The sequence below is a fragment of the Dermochelys coriacea genome, chromosome 1, assembly GCF_009764565.3.
Source record: "Dermochelys coriacea isolate rDerCor1 chromosome 1, rDerCor1.pri.v4, whole genome shotgun sequence".
Taxonomy (NCBI): Eukaryota; Metazoa; Chordata; order Testudines; family Dermochelyidae; genus Dermochelys; species Dermochelys coriacea.
Window position 1 is genome coordinate 236871100 of NC_050068.2, and position 19119 is coordinate 236890218.

Sequence of the window (19119 nt, forward strand, 5' to 3'; positions counted from 1 at the left end):
CAGTGGTTCTCAACCAGGTGTAAATGTATCCCAGGTCTAGGGGTACGTCAACTCATCTAGATATTTGCCTAGTTTTACAACAGGCTACATAAAAAGCACTAGCAAAATCAGTACAAACTAAAATGTCATACAATGACTTTTTTATACTGCTCTATATACTATACTCTGAAATTTAAGTACAATATTTATATTCCAATTGATTTTATTATTTATATATTTATTAATTATATATTAAAAGTGAGAAAGTAAGCAATTTTTCAGTAATAGCGTGCTGTGACACTTGTATTTTTATGTCTGATTTTGTGAGCAAATAGTTTTTAAGTGAGGTAATCTGGGGGTACACAAGAGAAATCAGACTCCTTGAAAGGGGTACAGTAACCTGGAAAGGTTGAGAGTCACTCGGCTAAACAATCTGTTCCACACTTTATTTAGTTGTGACACACTGAATACATTGCCCAGATCCGAAGAAGAGTTCTGTGTAAGCACAAAAGCTTGTCCTTCACCGACAGGAGTTGATCCAATACAAGTTATTACCTCGCTCACTGTGTCTCGGTAATATCCTGGGACCAACACAGCTACAACACTGCATGAAGCATTAAATGAAAGCCCTAATTCTGATTATCTGGATTTCATTAAAGGGTCTATTCTCAACTTCTCTAAGCATAATTTTCATTAATAAAATAAAGCCTACAATAAGAATGTAGAAGCTGTGCAATGAGCCACCATATAAAAATCAAGTCGGATTAAAATTTGTACCAAGTGGCATTCTCCCCTATCATTAAAAAGCTTCGGTACATACATGTACTTTTCACTCTGCCCTAAAGGTTAACAAATCCCAGTTCTCTTGAATGACAAGGGAAGGGGTGAATTTGGCCTGCTAAACCCAGGGTTTTGAGTTCAATCCTTGAGGGGGCCATTTAGGGTTCCGGGGTAAAATTGGGGATTGGTCCTGCTTTGAGCAGGGGGTTGGACTAGATGACCTCCTGAGGTCCCTTCCAACCTTGATATTGTATGAATTAACAAGAAAAAAAATTACAGAGCATAGGATTCCTCACCGAGCCCACACCACCCTGGCCCTAACTCCCTCTTGTTTAAACCTGGAGGCTATTAGCCCAAGCTCTTCAGCCAACTGACTCTTACCCTGTGTCGTATTGCAGCAGCTGCACGCACACAGTTGAAGATCAAACCACTTAAATTTAACCTGTAAAGTCCTAAACTCCACCTGGAAACTCAAAGGAAGCCACTGCTTGATTCAACAGCATTCTTCTTACCCCTTTTCCTGTTCACAAAATTCTTTACTCCTGCCTATACAAATCACAAAAAGATTCTTTTCCAGCTGCAATTCTAACTTGTGAGCTCATCAGTATGAATTTCTTTGCAGCAACAGAAAGTAAGGACCCTAACCTGAGATTCAAACGGAAGTGGAAAGTACTGGGTTTTGAATTAGCTGCTGGATCCAGGAGGACTTTTTGTTGTCCAAAGCACAATAGGAATATGCTGTTTCTTCCCCCACCTCCTTTCTGAAGGAGATGGTGAGGGAAGACGAGCAATATTCAAAACTTACACACTTACTTGACAAAGGATACAAAAAACATACAGACAGCACCCTGACAGGAATCCCAGCAGCTAAGGTTTGGGGGTTCAATTTCCAACTAGGTACTATCCCTGTACTTCACTGGTGCTCACACAGTCAGACACCGAAGTTTAGCCTGAACCAAACTGTGCCTCTGGTACAATGTACATTAATTCATTATAACAAGAGCTAGCACACTGTAGAACACATACAGGAAAAGAAGGCTTATCACAGCACCAGGACAGATTCTGGTTTCTGACCCAATGCAATAAATATACATAAACACTCGGATTAGAAAGCAATAAATGCTTTTAAAGTGAAAAATTTAAAGTGTGCGTTGGGATGAAGCTAACATTTGGATCTGAAAAGGTTTCACTGAAGAGTAACTACATCAAATATATTTCTACTCTAAAACATTCCAAAAAGTTTCTGGGCTGCCAATTCAGCTCTTTTAGGACTTCATTTCAGTAAGAAAAATGTATCTAGTAGGCTTCCAGAGAGGCATGGAGGCTGGGGAAAAGGAAAAAGGTCCTGAAAGAACTGACTAGAGAACTAGGGAAAAAGACAATATTAGTTAAGCACCAAAGAGGTTTTTCTTCTCCTTTAGTTTCCTCTTCTCGGTCTTTAACAGAAATACTGGTGTGCAAATTAGTCCAGATGTATATTTTTCCAATGGAAAAATCAATGCATCACTGTGTTCATAACAACTGCACTAGCCACCCACACAAAGTTATGATCAGTATTTGCTTTACTGTTTATCCTCCTTTCATATGTAATACCAAAACAAAAGGGCACCTGAAAACAAAGCACATTCACACTCCCCCCCATTACCAACTCAATAAACAGCTAAGACTGAGGTTGAGATTGAAGCATCACTTTTTACAAAAACTACTGAGCCATTTAAACTTGATTAAATGAGATTATTAATTGGCTAATAGATAGAATGCAGCCTTCAGTATCTTAAGCATCTTCTCAATTAATTCAATTTAATTTTAATCTCATATTGAGAAGTTTTAGTTAATTTAATGTGTTATAGAGAGAAGTTTAGCTTTTATAGCACGTGATTACACTGAGTACTGCATTTTTACACACTAATAAGAAATAGCAGCAGGTATTTAGTTTATTTTCTTCACACAATTTTCCAAGCCATCCTTACTATGAGTAAGATATTTTATGGGACTGTGGAATTTACAGTGTAAACACAGAAGGATTCAATGGCTCAGCAACTGGAAATCAATTTGTCACACACAGTGTAAAGGTACATAGAGCACAACTATTTTCTTGATTTTTACGTTCAGTACTCCACCCACTAGAGAAATAACCAAGGAATACCTTTGAAGTGTGTTTGAATATTAGTTGTTGGGTGATTTGTTTGTTTGTTTTTTTTACAATGTATTTAGTAGTGGTCAAGGCCACCAATCTAGACCGTAATACACTAGATATTGTACACACATATAGGTAGTATGGTCTCACTAACTAAAGTGTTCTAATTAACATAGCTAATTGTCCCAATATAGACAGAGACTGAACTTAAGACAAAGGAAGCAAAGCGAAGCAGGGACAGGAAGGTGAACGGTATTAAGCTCCATCAGTTACAAACTAGCACAGCTTTCTTTTTTAATTTTAAAACTTTCCTGTCAAATTATATAGCCCCTGTGCCTTCTTCCATTCCCCCTCCTCAGAAAGAGTGACCGTGGACTCACAGCTTATTATGATTATTTGTCTTTTCGTCTTCTATATAGACCATCTCTTACCACCACTCTTAGTATTTAGTTTTTTTATTTGTGTAATATTTTGAAGGAGGTAAAAATTAAAACATGACTACTACAGTTTGTTTTCAAGATCTTTTATAGTACCCACTTTAAAATCACAAGCCACCAGAGTACAATCTGGAATTGTCACAGGTGAAGGTTCTTACTTTGCTATTTGACAAAGACCCCTCTTTCTAGGACCTGTCAGAGGAACACAGCCTCTCAAACCCTCCAGTCTGTAATCTGGCCCAGAGATCTATAGTGACTTATGGGGGGGCGGGGGGGAATCTTATAAAGGCCAGGAATCTATATAAAAAGTCTCAGGCCATTCTCAATTTCTGTAGAAGTCAAGAAATTTTTGTTAAAAGCAACCAAAAAAGTGTTTGTTTTTTTTAAACTGGTCTTGTGCTTTTGGGGGGTGGGGGGGAGAGACTTCTTTAAGGTAATGAAGGCAATCTGAACTATTATTCCTCAAATTCCATTTCTCTTTCAAAAATGGATTTTTCTTTTTGTATTTTATCACAGAAATCCCAGTGATCTCGTCTGATCTTTCCTGGAAGACCTTCTCAGAATAGGTAAAAAGAACAAGAGTACTTGTGGCACCTTAGAGGTACTCCTGTTCTTTTTGCAGATACAGACTAACACAGCTTCTACTCTGAAACCTGTCAGAATAGGTAAAGATCACAGCAAACCATCTTAGCTCAACAGGAAGGCTATTAAACCATTAACAGAACTATCCTTTATCCAAAACATTAACCAATAACATTAACAAAAAAAAAAAAAAAAAACCAAAAAAAAAAAAAATTCTAAACTCTCTGGGTTTGTCCTGAGGAGGAGAGAACTCAAGATAAGATCAGAGTTGGTTAATACATGCTGGTTAACTCCAGTCTTTTTTCCTAAAGTTGCGTCTACAGTATAGATGCTACAGCACTGCAGCTGTGCTGCTGTAGTGCTGTAATGCATATGCTTCCTATGTCTAAAGAAGGGCTTTTGTCCACCTCTCCAAGAGGCAGTAGCAAAAATCATGCCACTGACTAACCATGTCCTTACCAGGGGTTAGACAACCTAAACTATAGTGCTTGGGGCATGAAATTTTTCACAGCCCCAAGTAATGCAAGTAAATGGATCTAATTTTTTAAGAGCAGACTAGGCTTCATACAGGACAATCTTTACTTATAATCCCTTATCCTTCCGAATCTCAGGATTCATCTACTCTAGGAATTGTACCCACCAATGCATCTGTATGGTAGAAACCCTAAACACAGACATGCGAAACCTCTACATGTTGCAGTTTGCACTGGTACAATTTCTCTGTTCAATTTGGGCTTATAATATCTTGCCTATCTACACCAGGGGTAAATACCAGTGCAGCCAAATCAGTGGTTGGCCATTAATTGTTTAATTAGAGCAATTCCTTACAAGCGCCACATTTTGCTCAGGGGCTGAGCTCCAAGTTGTGTGATGCACCCCTTACCACTTAGTGCAGCAGTTCTCAGCCAGGGGTCCGTGGCCCCCTGGGATTCTGCGAGTCCTTTCAAGAGAACCATGGGGCCCCGCGGCTGAAACCCAGACCCTGAGATCTAGCATCCCCTGCGGGGTTCAAGCCAGGAGGCACAGGGCTCAAGCCAGGAGCCCTAGTACTCCCTGTGGGGTAGAAGCTGTGAGCCCATGGGCAGAGTTGTGGACACAGAGGGCATTGCCTCCCCCCAAAAAAACCTACAGCGCAAGAGCACAGCAGTCCAGGGGGCAGCTCCACATACCTTCCCCTCTCTTCTCCCAGCCCCCTGGCCAGGTCGGAGGCGAGAAGCTAGAGGCAATGTGGTGGCAAACAGCTCCCTGGCAGAATTTCCTACAGAGGTTGTACTGAGCATGCTCACCCAAACTGAGCAGGCTCAGTAAGTAACTGCTATTGGTGGGAAAATTTGCCAGCTGCTGTTTTTGCTGTTACACCAGGCAGTGCAGAGAAGCTGCTGCTCTGCCTGGTGCCATGGAGCAGGCAGATGCAGCATTTTCTCCTCTCCTGCTGGTGCTCTGGGTTGAAGCTGCTCCTCAGCTCCCAAGTCCCAGTCCCCTTTCCACCCAGGTTGGGAGATCCGGTTCCATGGCTATCAGACCCCTCCAGGCATACAGCCCCTAGTAACCTTCTCCTACACCCTGAGCTACACCCTGCCTGCACAGAGTCCCAGCTACCCCCCTCCCTGCGCCCTGAGCTACCCCCTTGACCGCACACAGCCCCTAACCACCCCTTCCCTGCACCCTAAGCTGTTTTCAAACTTTCTGAGTGAAGCACCCCGCCTTTGAGTTATAATTTTTGGTTGCACCCCACCCCTCAACCCAGACAGGCAGATGGCCTGCTGAGGTGAGTCAGGAGGTGGAGGTGGCACTCCCTCCCTGGACTGCTGGCCTCTGCCCCCTGCCCCCAAAATAGAAGTCAAACTATGCCTATGTCTAAGGCCCCTGCCTCGAGCCATCTCCCGCTGGACCTGGAGTTTTTATAGCACGTTGAGGGGGGCCTCAGAGAGAAAAAGGTTGAGAACCCCTGACTTAGTGCATACTAGTGTTCCCATCCAGTCTATTGCCACTAGAGCTGCAGGAGGGCTACAGAAAAGACAGGCAATTTTAAGGCCTTGTCTACATGAAGCTTGCACCAGTTTGCCTAAAGAGGTTTCTTTAAAAACCAGTTTAGTTAAACTAGTGCAAAGCCCTGTGTGCACATTGTTAAACTGATTTTAAACTTTGCTTACAGAGATGTACTTACCAATGCAAGCTAAATTATATAAATGAGGTTTAAAATCAGTTTAAGTATGCCCAAACAGGATTTCTGCTCTGGTTTAACTAAACCTTTTTTTAAAAAGCACTATTACTTGAACAAGCGCACATCTGTATTTAGACAAGGTCAAAGAAAACAGTTAAGGCAAGTTCTAACCAGTTGCAACTATCACAAGTCCTGCTGCACCACAGAGTCTTCATTTGCAATTATAGAAGCGGCAACAGAAACCAATGCACTGTTGTCTTGTGAGTCTACAGCCACACTACTCTACCACCACTAAAATTCTCACCCATCTTAATGGTGTTTACTTTGAAGTCTATGAAAACTCAGGCCTGATCTACACTAGAAAATTAGCTCTGCATAAGTACACTCAGGAGTGTGAAAAATCCACACCCTTGAGCTGCACAGTAAAACCACCCTAAGTCCCGGTGTAAACAGTGCTAGGTCTGATATGAGAATTCTTCTGTCAACCTTGTGGAGGTATATTACCTACAGCAATGGGAGAATCCCTACTGTTGGCATAGGCAGTGCTTACACTGAAGCGCTACCGTGGCGCAGCTATGGCACTGTAGCATTTTAAGTGTAGACAAGCCCTCAGCCCTTACCTACTCTAGGATTTCAGCTACTGGGATTGCTGCACCAACACAACTTGTAGCACAGACCCATGCAGCTTACCATCTGTGAAGTATTACATGTGATATGCACTTCTGTAGTTTAACAGCAAAACTGTAACGTTTCTGCAGTATGCCTAATCTCAACTCTTAAGACATTAAAACTCAAGTCCAAGAGTGGGATTTAAAAAAAAAAAAAAAACAAAAAAAACACTTTCTGAAGAAATTCTGGAATTTTTGCAAGCTTCTTAGATTTTAAAGGAAATCCAGGTTTTATTCTCTCTGGAAGTCACATTGGATGGTATTTGGAGGAACTGGAGGTCACGTAAAGTAAGTTAGCAGGCTCAGCCCTAATTCTAATGTACAGGCACTTGCATTTCTCAGCAAGGGAAGACTGACACCTTACACTACCCAAATTGGTATAGATGTCCCAGCAGAACACAACCAAGAATGAACTGAGACAGACTGAACATCCCTAAAAGTAGACCCTCCAAAACAAAATATGCCTCAACCTTATTGGCAGTTATCTGTCTGACCACTGTACTATTTAAACTTGCAGTGCCACTACCTATTCTAGAATATTTCACTTTCCAGCAATGACAATCAGCTCTTCACCAAAAAGATATACAACTGGCTCAATGGAAAATTTTGCTTTCCCACCCCTAATTTTAGTGACATTCCTATGGCACTTACTGCCACAATTTGAGCTCATTTATGCAAATTCAATTTCTCCATACTAGCTTAATCTTAACTTATTTGAACATACCATGTGAAAGTATTTACCTAACAAGTGAGATAACTGAAACGAAATGCAAGTGATAATTGGAAGTATTAATTCTACAAACAATTGTTACATGTGAAAGTGTTATTTTTCAGAGAGAAGTGTACAATTACGAAAAAGAATGGGGCAAGATGTAGTTTACATGCAACCCATGTCTCACTTCATAATAACTTAACAGCCCAATTTTCTTTAACTAGGAAGGAGAGTTGATTGTACACGTCTAATTTTACAACTTTAATGTACAGATGTATGTAAAGTGTATTCAGGAAAAAAGAATACATGCATGAAAAAGACACTCCAATGTGATTCAACACACTCATGGAGTGCCATAATAGTTGTTCTAAATAACTAAAGTATACAACAAACTGATAAATGAAGTAGACTAATGAAATACTTAGACATTGGAAAAACATATTGCTTTTAGTTAGCAATAAGCTTTGGCCACTGACATTCCGCAGCAAAAAGAGACAGCCTCTACCTCTACCATGCTATTTAGTTTCTGTATTGGATTTCTTCTACTAACCCAAATTGCAAGATAGTTCAAAGTCCAACTCCCAACTCATTAAATAAATCTTATTCAAATTCTTCAGATAGAATCTCATTACCCAGAGCAAGCAGAACTCTATTTACCTATCTGTGTTTTAAAATTAGTACAGACCCAAAGCCAAGCAGAAAATCTAAAATAGAAACATGGAACGAACTTTACATATTCTGAAAATGAAAATATGCACCCCAACAAAAAATGTTCTTTAAATAATCACATTTCAATACAGAATGTAATCTGAGACATTTGTTTAAATGCCATTACTAAAGCATGTAGTTAAGATTTGCTTGATCCAAATTCTCCTTTATATTACCTCCATCTGATTACACAGCATTTGCAAAAATAAATAAATAAAATTAATTCAATATTCTAACTCAGGGGAGGGCAAACTACGGCCCGCAGGCCAAATTCAGCCCATAAGGGCTTTCAATCCAGCCTGCAGGATTGCGAGCTCCGTGGCGCAGAGGGGTTAAGGCAGGCTCACTGCCTGCCATGGCCCCACGCCACTCCCAGAAGTGGCCGGCATCACATCCTTGAGGCCCCTGTGGGCAGGGGAGGAGGGAGGGGAAGAGGGCTCTGTGTTCTGCCCTCGCCTGCATGCACCCCCCCCCCGCAGCTCCCATTGGCTGGGAACAGGGAACCGTGGCCAATGGGTGCTTCAGGGTTGGTACCCACAGGCGAGGACAACGTGCAGCGGAGCCGCCTGCTCCACCCCACCCCCAGGAGCCACTACTGGGCATGTTGGCCACTTCTAGGAGCGTCGCAGGGCCAGGGCAGGCAGGGAGCCTGCCTTAGCCCCGGAACACGCCACTGCCACCCCTGAGCCGCTCAAGTTAAGCGGTGCCAGCCAGAGCCTGTGGGTACCAACCCCGAATCCCTCCTGCATCCCTCCTGCACACCAATCCTCTGCCCTGAACCCCTTCCTGCACACCACACCCCGCATTCCCTCCTGCATCTCAACCTCCTGCCCCAGCCTACATTCATGGCCCTGCATACAATTTCCCCACCCAGATGTAGCCCTCAAGCCAAAAAGTTTGCCCACCCCTTTTCTAACGCAACAAGCATATTTGAAATCACATTTCAAAAGTTACAATCAAGTTTCCTATCACAGAAATAATATTTTCCACCTATTTTCTCTTGGAATACATTATGGCATACCATAGAGAAAATTTACACACGTGCATAGCTAAAAAACACCATTGCAGAGTTCCACTAACTTCCGTCTACTCCCTCTTTAAATATAACTTGGGGTCATCTTCTCTTTTACAACCTTTAACTGGGAACAAAGATGGAATAAATTGTCTTTTTCTTATGTTCTTATTTAGGCAAATCAGATAATCCACAAGATTCTAATATTTTATTTTTTATTATTGTTCTAAGTGTTAAATATTCATTAAGATGATTAGTTAATTTTAGAATATCAAAACAATGTATCCACACAAAATATTAATATGAGCGGTGTTACAGTGAAAACTGCCTCACACTATGATCTTGTCCATACTAGCACCTCCCTTCCCCAATAAACAACCCACCATTCTCCACCAATTCTGGGAACACAACTATCAGACAACCACATTATAACATATCCACACTTGCACTTCACAAGTTAGACAACATTGGTTAAGGTGTCCTGTCTACTCTACCACTCATAGTTGCTAATGCTGGTGGAGCTGAATGGTAGGAAATTTTAGGGGAAAAAAGCCAGTGTAATGAAAACGTGTAAACAGCCTCAAATACTGCATTTACAAACAATGAACACAAACTAAAGCCAAGAACATCATCGTTCATCCCTCACATTTTAAAGTATAGACTGATACACTACTATACTGCTATAACATATCAAGCAGATTGCACTAAAATGCAGCATACGTTTAAAGAAATACACTAGGCAGCTCTCCAACACCACTTTCTACAAGCCATTACCCTCTGATCCCACTGCGAGTTACCAAAAGAAACTACAGCATTTGCTCAAGAAACTCCCTGAAAAAGCACAAGAACAAATCCGCACAGACACACCCCTAGAACCCCGACCTGGGGTATTCTATCTGCTACCCAAGATCCATAAACCTGGAAATCCTGGACGCCCCATCATCTCAGGCATTGGCACCCTGACAGCAGGATTGTCTGGCTATGTAGACTCCCTCCTCAGGCCCTATGTTACCAGCACTCCCAGCTATCTTCGAGACACCACTGACTTCCTGAGGAACTACAATCCATCGGTGATCTTTCTAAAAACACCATCCTAGCCACTGTGGATGTAGACGCCCTCTACACCAACATTCCACACAAAGATGGACTACAAGCCGTCAGGAACACTATCCCCGATAATGTCACGGCTAACCTGGTGGCTGAACTTTGTGACTTTGTCCTCACCCATAACTATTTCACATTTGGGGACAATGTATACCTTCAAATCAGCAGCACTGCGATGGGTACCCGCATGGCCCCACAGTACGCCAACATTTTTATGGATGACTTAGAACAACGCTTCCTCAGCTCTTGTCTCCTAATGCCCCTACTCTACTTGCGCTACATTGATGACATCTTCATCATCTGGACCCATGGAAAAGAAGCCCTTGAGGAATTCCACCATGATTTCAACAATTTCCATCCCACCATCAACCTCAGCCTGGACCAGTCCACACAAGAGATCCACTTCCTGGACACTACGGTGCTAATAAGCGATGGTCACATAAACACCACCCTATATCGGAAACCTACTGACCGCTATTCCTACCTACATGCCTCCACCTTTCATCCAGATCATACCACAAGATCAATTGTCTACAGCCAAGCTCTACCATATAACCGCATTTGCTCCAACCCCTCAGACAGAGACAAACACCTACTAGATCTCTATCATGGATTCCTACAACTACAATACCCACCTGCTGAAGTGAAGAAACAGATTGACAGAGGCAGAAGAGTACCCAGAAGTCACCTACTACAGGACAGGCCCAACGAAGAAAATAACAGAACGCCACTAGCCATCACCTTCAGCCCCCAACTAAAACCTCTCCAACGCATCATCAAGGATCTACAACCTATCCTGAAGGACGACCCATCACTCTCACAGATCTTGGGAGACAGGCCAGTCCTTGCTTACAGACAGCCCCCCAATCTGAAGCAAATACTCACCAGCAACCACACACCACACAACAGAACCACTAACCCAGGAACCTATCCTTGCAACAAAGCCCGTTGCCAACTCTGTCCACATATCTATTCAGGGGACATCATCATAGCGCCTAATCACATCAGCCACACTACCAGAGGCTCCTTCACCTGCGCATCTACCAATGTGATATATGCCATCATGTGCCAGCAATGCCCCTCTGCCATGTACATTGGCCAAACTGGACAGTCTCTACGTAAAAGAATGAATGGACACAAATCAGACGTCAAGAATTATAACATTCAAAAACCAGTTGGAGAACACTTCAATCTCTCTGGTCACTCGATCACAGACCTAAGAGTGGCTATCCTTCAACAAAAAAACTTCAAAAACAGACTCCAACGAGAGCCTGCTGAATTGGAATTAATTTGCAAACTGGATACAATTAACTTAGGCTTGAATAGAGACTGGGAATGGATGAGTCATTACACAAAGTAAAATTATTTCCCCATGTTATTTCTCCCCCCCACCGCACCCCCCACTGTTCCTCAGATATTCTTGTTAACTGCTGGAAATAGCCTACCTTGCTTGTCACCATGAAAGGTTTTCCTCCTTTCCCCCCCCTGCTGCTGGTGATGGCTTATCTTAAGTGATCACTCTCCTTACAGTGTGTATGATAAACCCATTGTTTCATGTTCTCTGTGTGTGTATATCAATCTCCCCTCTGTATTTTCCACCAAATGCATCCGATGAAGTAAGCTGTAGCTCACGAAAGCTTATGCTCAAATAAATTTGTTAGTCTCTTAGGTGCCACAAGTACTCCTTTTCTTTTTATAATATTTCAACTATTTGGTGTTGAAAGTACTATCAGCAATATGTACTTTGGATAACATTTCTAACTTCTGTGCCGCAAGAGCTGTAAGTTTGAACATTTGCAAAATGTGCTTTTCACTATGAACAGCATGGTTCTTAATTAGCAAGTTCCTGACACAGTTCAGAGCAATTTTAAACATTCCGTTTCTTTATCCCCTCATTTTACAGCATTTCTACCTAAAGTTGCATGAATGCAGTATAGTAAAGTAGCCTTTGGAAAGAACATTTTAATATTGACAAACAAGCTTCCCGGAACTACAAGTCACAGTCCATCGACAACTAGGCCTTTTGAGATAGCTTGGTAAGGATTCCAATTGCAAGTTTTGGTATTACAATCAAAATCAGAAAACTCAAAAATCAGTTCTAAAAGACTTACACAGTGGGTCAAATCAATACAATCATTTATATTGTACCCATCACTTGCCATCTGGCACAACTTAAATATCACATACCTTCCTCAACATTCACAGCAGAAAACTGCAAAGAACTGTAGAAAAATGGGCAGTAGCCTACTGTTCTTGCATTAGCAGTGCTTATTCATAAGAGTTATCCCATTTATACACTACTAATGCAAGTAAGGGACGTATATCAGACCTCAGCATACTAAGAAGTGCCTTCGTAAGTCTGAAGGCATTTACAATTTGTTGGAGTGCCTAAAGCTTGAACAGAAGAGGAGGAAGCACTCCTCTATATTATAGGTGGTTGTGATTTTTTATTGTTTTTTTGGGGGGGAGGGGGGAATTGCAATGTAGAATATTATGTTCACCTCACATTGAAAAGGTTTTAAGAAGTCTGCAAAGGTCTAAAACCTACTTTTGACTATAAAAAAAAAAAAGCCTCACCTCTGTTTCTCAGTTAAAAGAATAACCGAAGTGGACACTTCCCAAAACAATCACTTAAAAAAATTAAAAAAAAGGGCGGGGGGGAGGGAGGGTAAGGACCTGGCTTATTCTACCCAAATATTAATGTACTGAAAAATTCTGAAAACAGCTTAAGGATCAAGTCATCCTATGCTACTATAAAAATCTGGTCAAGTCACAAAAAAACCTCATCTCATTAATCAAAGACATTTGAAAAACTACTTCAACTGAGAACTGTGCTAAAGTTACAATAGGACATATTTAAGCACACAATGGTAAATGCAGACAGTTTTTTCTTTTGCAGAATTTCTGAAAAAATGTAAGATAAAAGAAAAATCAGATTAAAAACAAAACTGACAGTTTAGTGGTTTAAAAATGTAATTACTATATATACGATGTTTGGTAGCCAGGAATCCTGTCCCAACAAGAAATTTTTTTTTTTAACTGTCCTTCTGAAAAGTTTTTAGATACACACATCACATAAGCACATATGTGCACAAACTCAGGTTATATCTTGAATTTTCCAGCCATTTCTTGCTAGATGTGTACACACTATCATAGCACATATGATAGTTTCCATCTGCACCTGAAGCGCTCAAAAAAATATCTAGACACTAAGTTCAAGAAATCATTGCTGTAACAATGTAAAATAAACTAAATACAATTGATCTCTGCTATCATACCGTGCACACTCCTTTTAAAGTGATTATTCATAGATTGCATTTAATCCTGAATTAAAATGTACTCACTAAGAATAATATACAGCCACACTTAGGAAATTTCAAATTTTAGTATCTTGACAAACTATCATTCAACTCACTTTATGTAGTATCTTGCACCTTCAAAAGTATATGCTTCTTCCCAACCTGTGGGTAAGTCTAGAAAACAAGAAGTGATACATCATAAATTTTATAGACTAGCTTAGCACAGAGTTACAGCAACGTGCATACCTGGCCAATATGTACCTTTGTCTACATAAGCCCTGAAGTGTTCCTTCTCTTTAAACAATAATTAGAATTGTTGCAGGCCTAATCTTAAAAAGTAGTAGTTCTAAATTACTTGATAAGGTAAAGGTTTAAGCAAATCAATTTACCAAGTTCTGCAGTGCATATAAGTCATATGCATCCTAACAAGCATGATATCCTCTTAAAATATACCACAGAAGATATTTGGTTCATATTAGCATAGGTATATCACTAAACACTGTCTCTAAGACACACACATCAACTTTATTTTTTTTTTATTTTATTTTATTTTATTTTTTGCAGAGTTGACAACTCTGTTCAACACTGCATGAAAATACATTCATCTCACATCTAGGGGGGAAAAGAGGTGACTTATTTTTTCGCCTCTGTTGAGTATCAGTTTCCTAAGCAAAATGAGTCAATAAGGCAGAGGCCCCATCTAGAGAAGTAAAATCTTCATAGAATAAACTGAAGACCAGATTTTTAAAGGTATTAGACCTTTAAAGTCCCAGTACCTACATGTTTAGATACTTAAATACCTTTTAATATCTGTCCCCGAGCCTGTAAAAGGTGGGGATTTTGTGTGGACTTAAGGAAATAAAAGGCTATCTACAGATGTTTGGGGTTTTTAAAACAATTCATTTTCAAAGCTAAGACAAAACTATCCAGTCTAATGTGTCTGTTTTCTTTATCCCTCCAGTCTGCTTTTTCACTTCATGATATATCGCAGTCTCCTCTAGGAAAAGAAAAATCTATAGAGTCTTTTGAAAAAAGACTAGGGAAAAGTATGGACCAACAGGATGCCTCTCCAGTGTAAACAGGAATGGCCATCACATGCAGAAAGAACAAGTCTCCCATAATGGTGTTCTCGCAAAACAGATACTACCTCAACTCTCAAGGGACGTGGACTTTAAAGACGACAATTCCCTGCTAACAGTGTGAAATATTTGAATGATTTTTTTTTTTTTTTTTTTTTTGCAAAATGTGCATGTAGATCAGTTATTCGGTCACAATCCCTCCTAAAGACAGAGACTTCAATTTAGGTTACAAGACCAAAATCAGCCAAAATAAGTTACAAAATTCTGTCTATATATGGGAAATGAATGAACACGTGCACATGAAAACAGAAAATAAAGATACAGGTTTGTTTTGTACATGATACTGTATCTGTTATCATACGTACATGATACCACACAGAAAATATTTCACACTAATGTTAAAAGAAAATTTAAGTTTACCTGTCAATAACTCCCCAATTAGACCAATACCTGAATACTTCATAATAAAACGGTTTCCTCTAAAAGAGGATAATGGCAAACAAGAAGGTAGAAATAAAAATCAAGCATTTAAGTGATTAGGATAAAACATCAGTGATTCAATAGAGCACTTAATTATTTAACAAGGAATTCATGTCTGACTAGCAGCAATGTCCAACAGCAAATGTACCTCATGTACATATGCCCCTTTATCCCTTCATAGTGGATTTAAGATAAATTTCTCAGTTAACATAAATGCTAATTACACAGGGGAAGAACATGAAACCAATGGCTCTACTTCTTGCATTTCAAAGGCTCATGGTTATAACTCACAGCTATTCACTGCAGATAAAAGTGTAGGGAGATTTAAAATCAGAAACCCACTCCCCCAACTGTTCCCAACTCACAGAAGAAAGGGGAGGGAGTATAGTCAATGGTTTTCGATAACCCCGGGTGATATTTTAAAATAAAGAACCTCTTGAATGCAAACACGAAAGAGGAATTCTCCAATAACTTGATCAGCTACAGATTCTCCTCTTCTCTCCCCCGTAGTTTACACGAACGAAAACAACTGCATTTGTAAACACAGGCACAGCCTCCCAATGGCATTTGCAGCCTGCGTGCAGTTCCAGCAGCGAGAGTTTGGCGCTGGGTCTCCAGAGCGTCGGCTGAAAATCCTCCTCCTCCAGCACCTCCTTCTGCTGCTGTTTCTCCCGAGAGGAGCAAACAGCAGCCTCAGAGGAGATTGATTCCACCTCCACCCCCCAATTACTCCTCATGCTTCAGCCCCTTTTCCCTCCTACCCATGCCACCTCTCTGTCACTTAGAAACACGCACACGCTCTCAGCCTATATTGGAAAAAAGGGGGGGGGGTTCTAGAGGACTATACTTAGGGGGCTCTCCCTAGGCATTTCCAGGACACCTATCGTCATTCCCTTTAGGTGCCAAGGTCTCGAAAGGAGGGATGAGGATGCAGCGCTGCTGGGGGGGGGGGGGCAGGATGCAGCTGTGAGGGGAGTCGGGAGGAGGCAGCGGTTGTGGGGGGAAGGGGGGAGTGAACAAGAGGCTCTGGGGGAACAGAGAGGGGTGAGGCAGCTCCCGGGGGTGGGGCCAGGGGCGGGGTGAGGAAACGGCGGGGGGGGGGGGGGAAGGCTCTGGGGGAGGAAGGGGAATCTGCACTCGCAGGCGGCGGCTCCCCAGGCGGTCGCTGCCCCGGCGGGGCCGTTACCTGCGCTGCGGCGGTGCCCGGTGATCACGGCCTCTCCGGTGTGCGGGTGCAGCCAGGTCGTGCTCTTCGCCTCCTCGCTGCGGGGGGGGGGGGGGGGGAACGACACAGACACCGGGTCAGTCAACGCCAGCCCCGCCCCAGCCCCGCGCCCCGCCCGGCCCCCCGCACTCACTTGATGAAGAAGAGGCGGCCGCCCTGGCTGATCCCGTAGCTCCAGTTGCCGGGCAGCGAGCACAGCCGCTCCGCGCTCAGGTCCGCCATGGCCGAGCCGCCGCCGCCACCAGCGCAGCCGGGGAGAGCGAGTGGGGACGGGGGGGGAGCGAGCTGCGCGCGGCCACGAGCGCGGGCGCGTCCCCGCCGCCACCAACACCTATGGGGGGAAAGAGGAAACCGCACCAACCGCCCGGCCCGGCCCCGCCCCTGCCGCCGCGGGGGCGCGCCCGGCGTCCTGCCTGCGGGGGCGCGCCTGCTCTTGCGGCGCCCTGGAGCGGGGTGGCTCCGCGTCCTGCAGGGGGCCTGGCGAGGGGGGCGGCGCTCGCGCGCCGTTACGGTCGCTGGGTGCCGCCGCTTCTGCCCGCCCTCCGGCCACTTTTGCGAGCTCCGGGCGGGCGCTAGCAAACAAACGCTGCCGGAGAGCGCGCGTCCGCGGAGGCCGGGCGAAGTACCGGGCAGGTGCCGGACTCTCTCAGCCTCACCTGTGTGGCGAGGAGCCCAGCGCGCCTGCAGCCCTAAACTCCCTGCCCCGGGAGCGGAGCAGGCTCGGGGGCAGCCCTTGAGCAAACCCCGGGCAGGGAGCGAAAGGCGCAATTAACCTGACACGGGGACACCAGCTTTCCTCCCTGCAGTTGTTCACATGTGTCACCTCCCTCCCTCCAACTTCTACGGCCCCGAAGTGGGATACAGCATGCCCGGGATCGACCGAGCACCAACACAGGGTTGCTGCAGGAAACTCAAAGGGTTGCAGCCGCTGAAGTAAAAAGAAAAGGAGTACTTGGGGCACCTTAGAGACTAACAAAGGTGCCACAAGTCCTCCTTTTCTTTTTGCGAATACAGACTAACACGGCTGCTACTCTGAAACCAGCCGCTGAAGTGGGTTTTAGCCCAGGAAAGCTTGTGCCCAAATAAACCAGGTAGTCTCGAAGGTGCCACACGTACTCTTCGTTTTTGGTTTTCTTCAAGCACTTGGCTTTCCTTGCACTGGATACAACTTTTGGTTTAATCTAGGATACAAAGATTTCCTATATAAGCCACTTTCAACTGTAAAAAGGAGGAGACCCCTAATGGGTGCGGAACTTGGAGAATAAAATTATAGTGTTCCTCAAAATGAGGTGCATTTGAGGGGTGTGAGGCCCAGTAAGGTGGCCCCAGGATCAGGGCTTAAGGTGTTAGTAGTAATTTGGGTAACAAAGACTCCAATTTTGCAGGAAAAAAAACAAATGGAGGCACCGATCTAGCTTTACTCATGTGAATAATCCCCCTGTAATATGTATATTTATGTTCATCTACATATACTTTCTTAGTTTTAACTGCAAGAGTAAGTAATGAATGAAAACACTCAAGAGCACCCTCACACGGGAGTTTTTTGTTCTTTACAATAAATTAGCAGGTCCTAATTTCCTCATGAAGGGTACACTGAAATATTTTAAATCCCTGTATCCAAAAGTGAATTGGAAGTTGACAACCTTGTCCCTCTCTAAGCAACTTTTGACAAGTTAAGACAAAGCATGTTTTCTAAACACAGTTCTGACATGACTTCACTCTTCTCAGACATTGTGGTCAAAGTGTTAGGACACAGTTGAGTTACAGCCAAGTTTAAAAAAAAAATCTTTAAGTGTTGTTTTGTCCTTTTCAGACCATGAAGAATGGAAACCTATGAGCAGATCATAGCTTATGTCCCTGTCAAATGCCTTAAAGCATCAAAGTACAAGTTAAAAATCCTCCCTGTTCATAGACTCAGACTAATAGACTATTGTCAGAAGGGACCATCATGATAATGTAGTCTGACCTCCTGCACATTGCCGGCCACAGAACCTCATCCACCCATTTTTGTATTCATGGGCAGTTGGTGAAACTTCCCCTGGGGGAGGCTTGTTCTGCTCCTTGTTCTGCCAACAGCCCCACCCACACTTCACCCCTGCTCTACCCCAGGCCCCACCCACCGCTGACTCACTACTTCTCACACACACACTTTGAGGTCTTCCCCTCCAGTCATCTCCTCCTCGCCAGCCTGCCACTCGCCCATCTGCTGCTCTCCTCCTCTCTCTTCCCCCCCCCCCACTAGATTCTGCCGTGCAGCTGGCTCACTGCTCACCTCCTCACCCTGCTACCCCCCTCCCCTTTTGACCTAAAGCACTAATAACATTACCCAAGAGAACTCAACAGGCAACAGCTATAAATCAATTGCCAGTTGGATTCTCCTCTGCATGGTCAGGAGTTCCAGGTATACTATATAGAGAGATGAAAAGCCGGGCTACCTGTGCCAAAGTGAAGCCTAATCTCTCTTTCTGAAAAGTGTTTGTCATTGACAGCCTGCATTAAGGCAGTAGTTTAATAACCTTTCTTACACAGAATTCCCTGCCAGACTCGTTTACTTAAACTGGGTTTGAATAAAACGACTAGATCAAGAAATAAACTCACTGGCTATGTCAGCTCCTCCTTGAGCCAGGTTAGTCAAAAATACTTCTGCTCGGTACAGAGAATAACTGATGGGTCGTTTGGAAACCCCAACAACATATTTTCCTACAATATATAAGCCAGCTGAATGTAGCCAAAGGTTTCCTGCGCATTGGCAA

At 43.1% G+C, this 19119-nt stretch overlaps 1 protein-coding gene across 29 annotated transcripts in view; it reads right to left on the bottom strand.

The window, feature by feature from the left end:
• Positions 1 to 16763, bottom strand: part of PLEKHA5 (pleckstrin homology domain containing A5) — a 267659-nt gene extending 250896 nt beyond the window's left edge. For 6 of the 29 annotated variants that reach the window (XM_038399862.2, XM_038399939.2, XM_038399871.2 and 3 more), the window contains exons 1-3: positions 16500 to 16695; positions 16328 to 16404; positions 13699 to 13756 (exon numbers count right to left, since the gene is read on the bottom strand). In XM_038399862.2, coding sequence (XP_038255790.1) covers positions 13699 to 13756; positions 16328 to 16404; positions 16500 to 16588 — 224 coding nt within the window. In that variant the 5' untranslated portion in view covers positions 16589 to 16695. Of the gene's footprint in view, positions 1 to 13698; positions 13757 to 16327; positions 16405 to 16499 lie in introns of all 29 variants that reach the window. The other 23 variants (XM_043516724.1, XM_038399835.2, XM_038399818.2 and 20 more) reach the window with 11 other exon arrangements.
• Positions 16764 to 19119: the final 2356 nt, after the last annotated feature.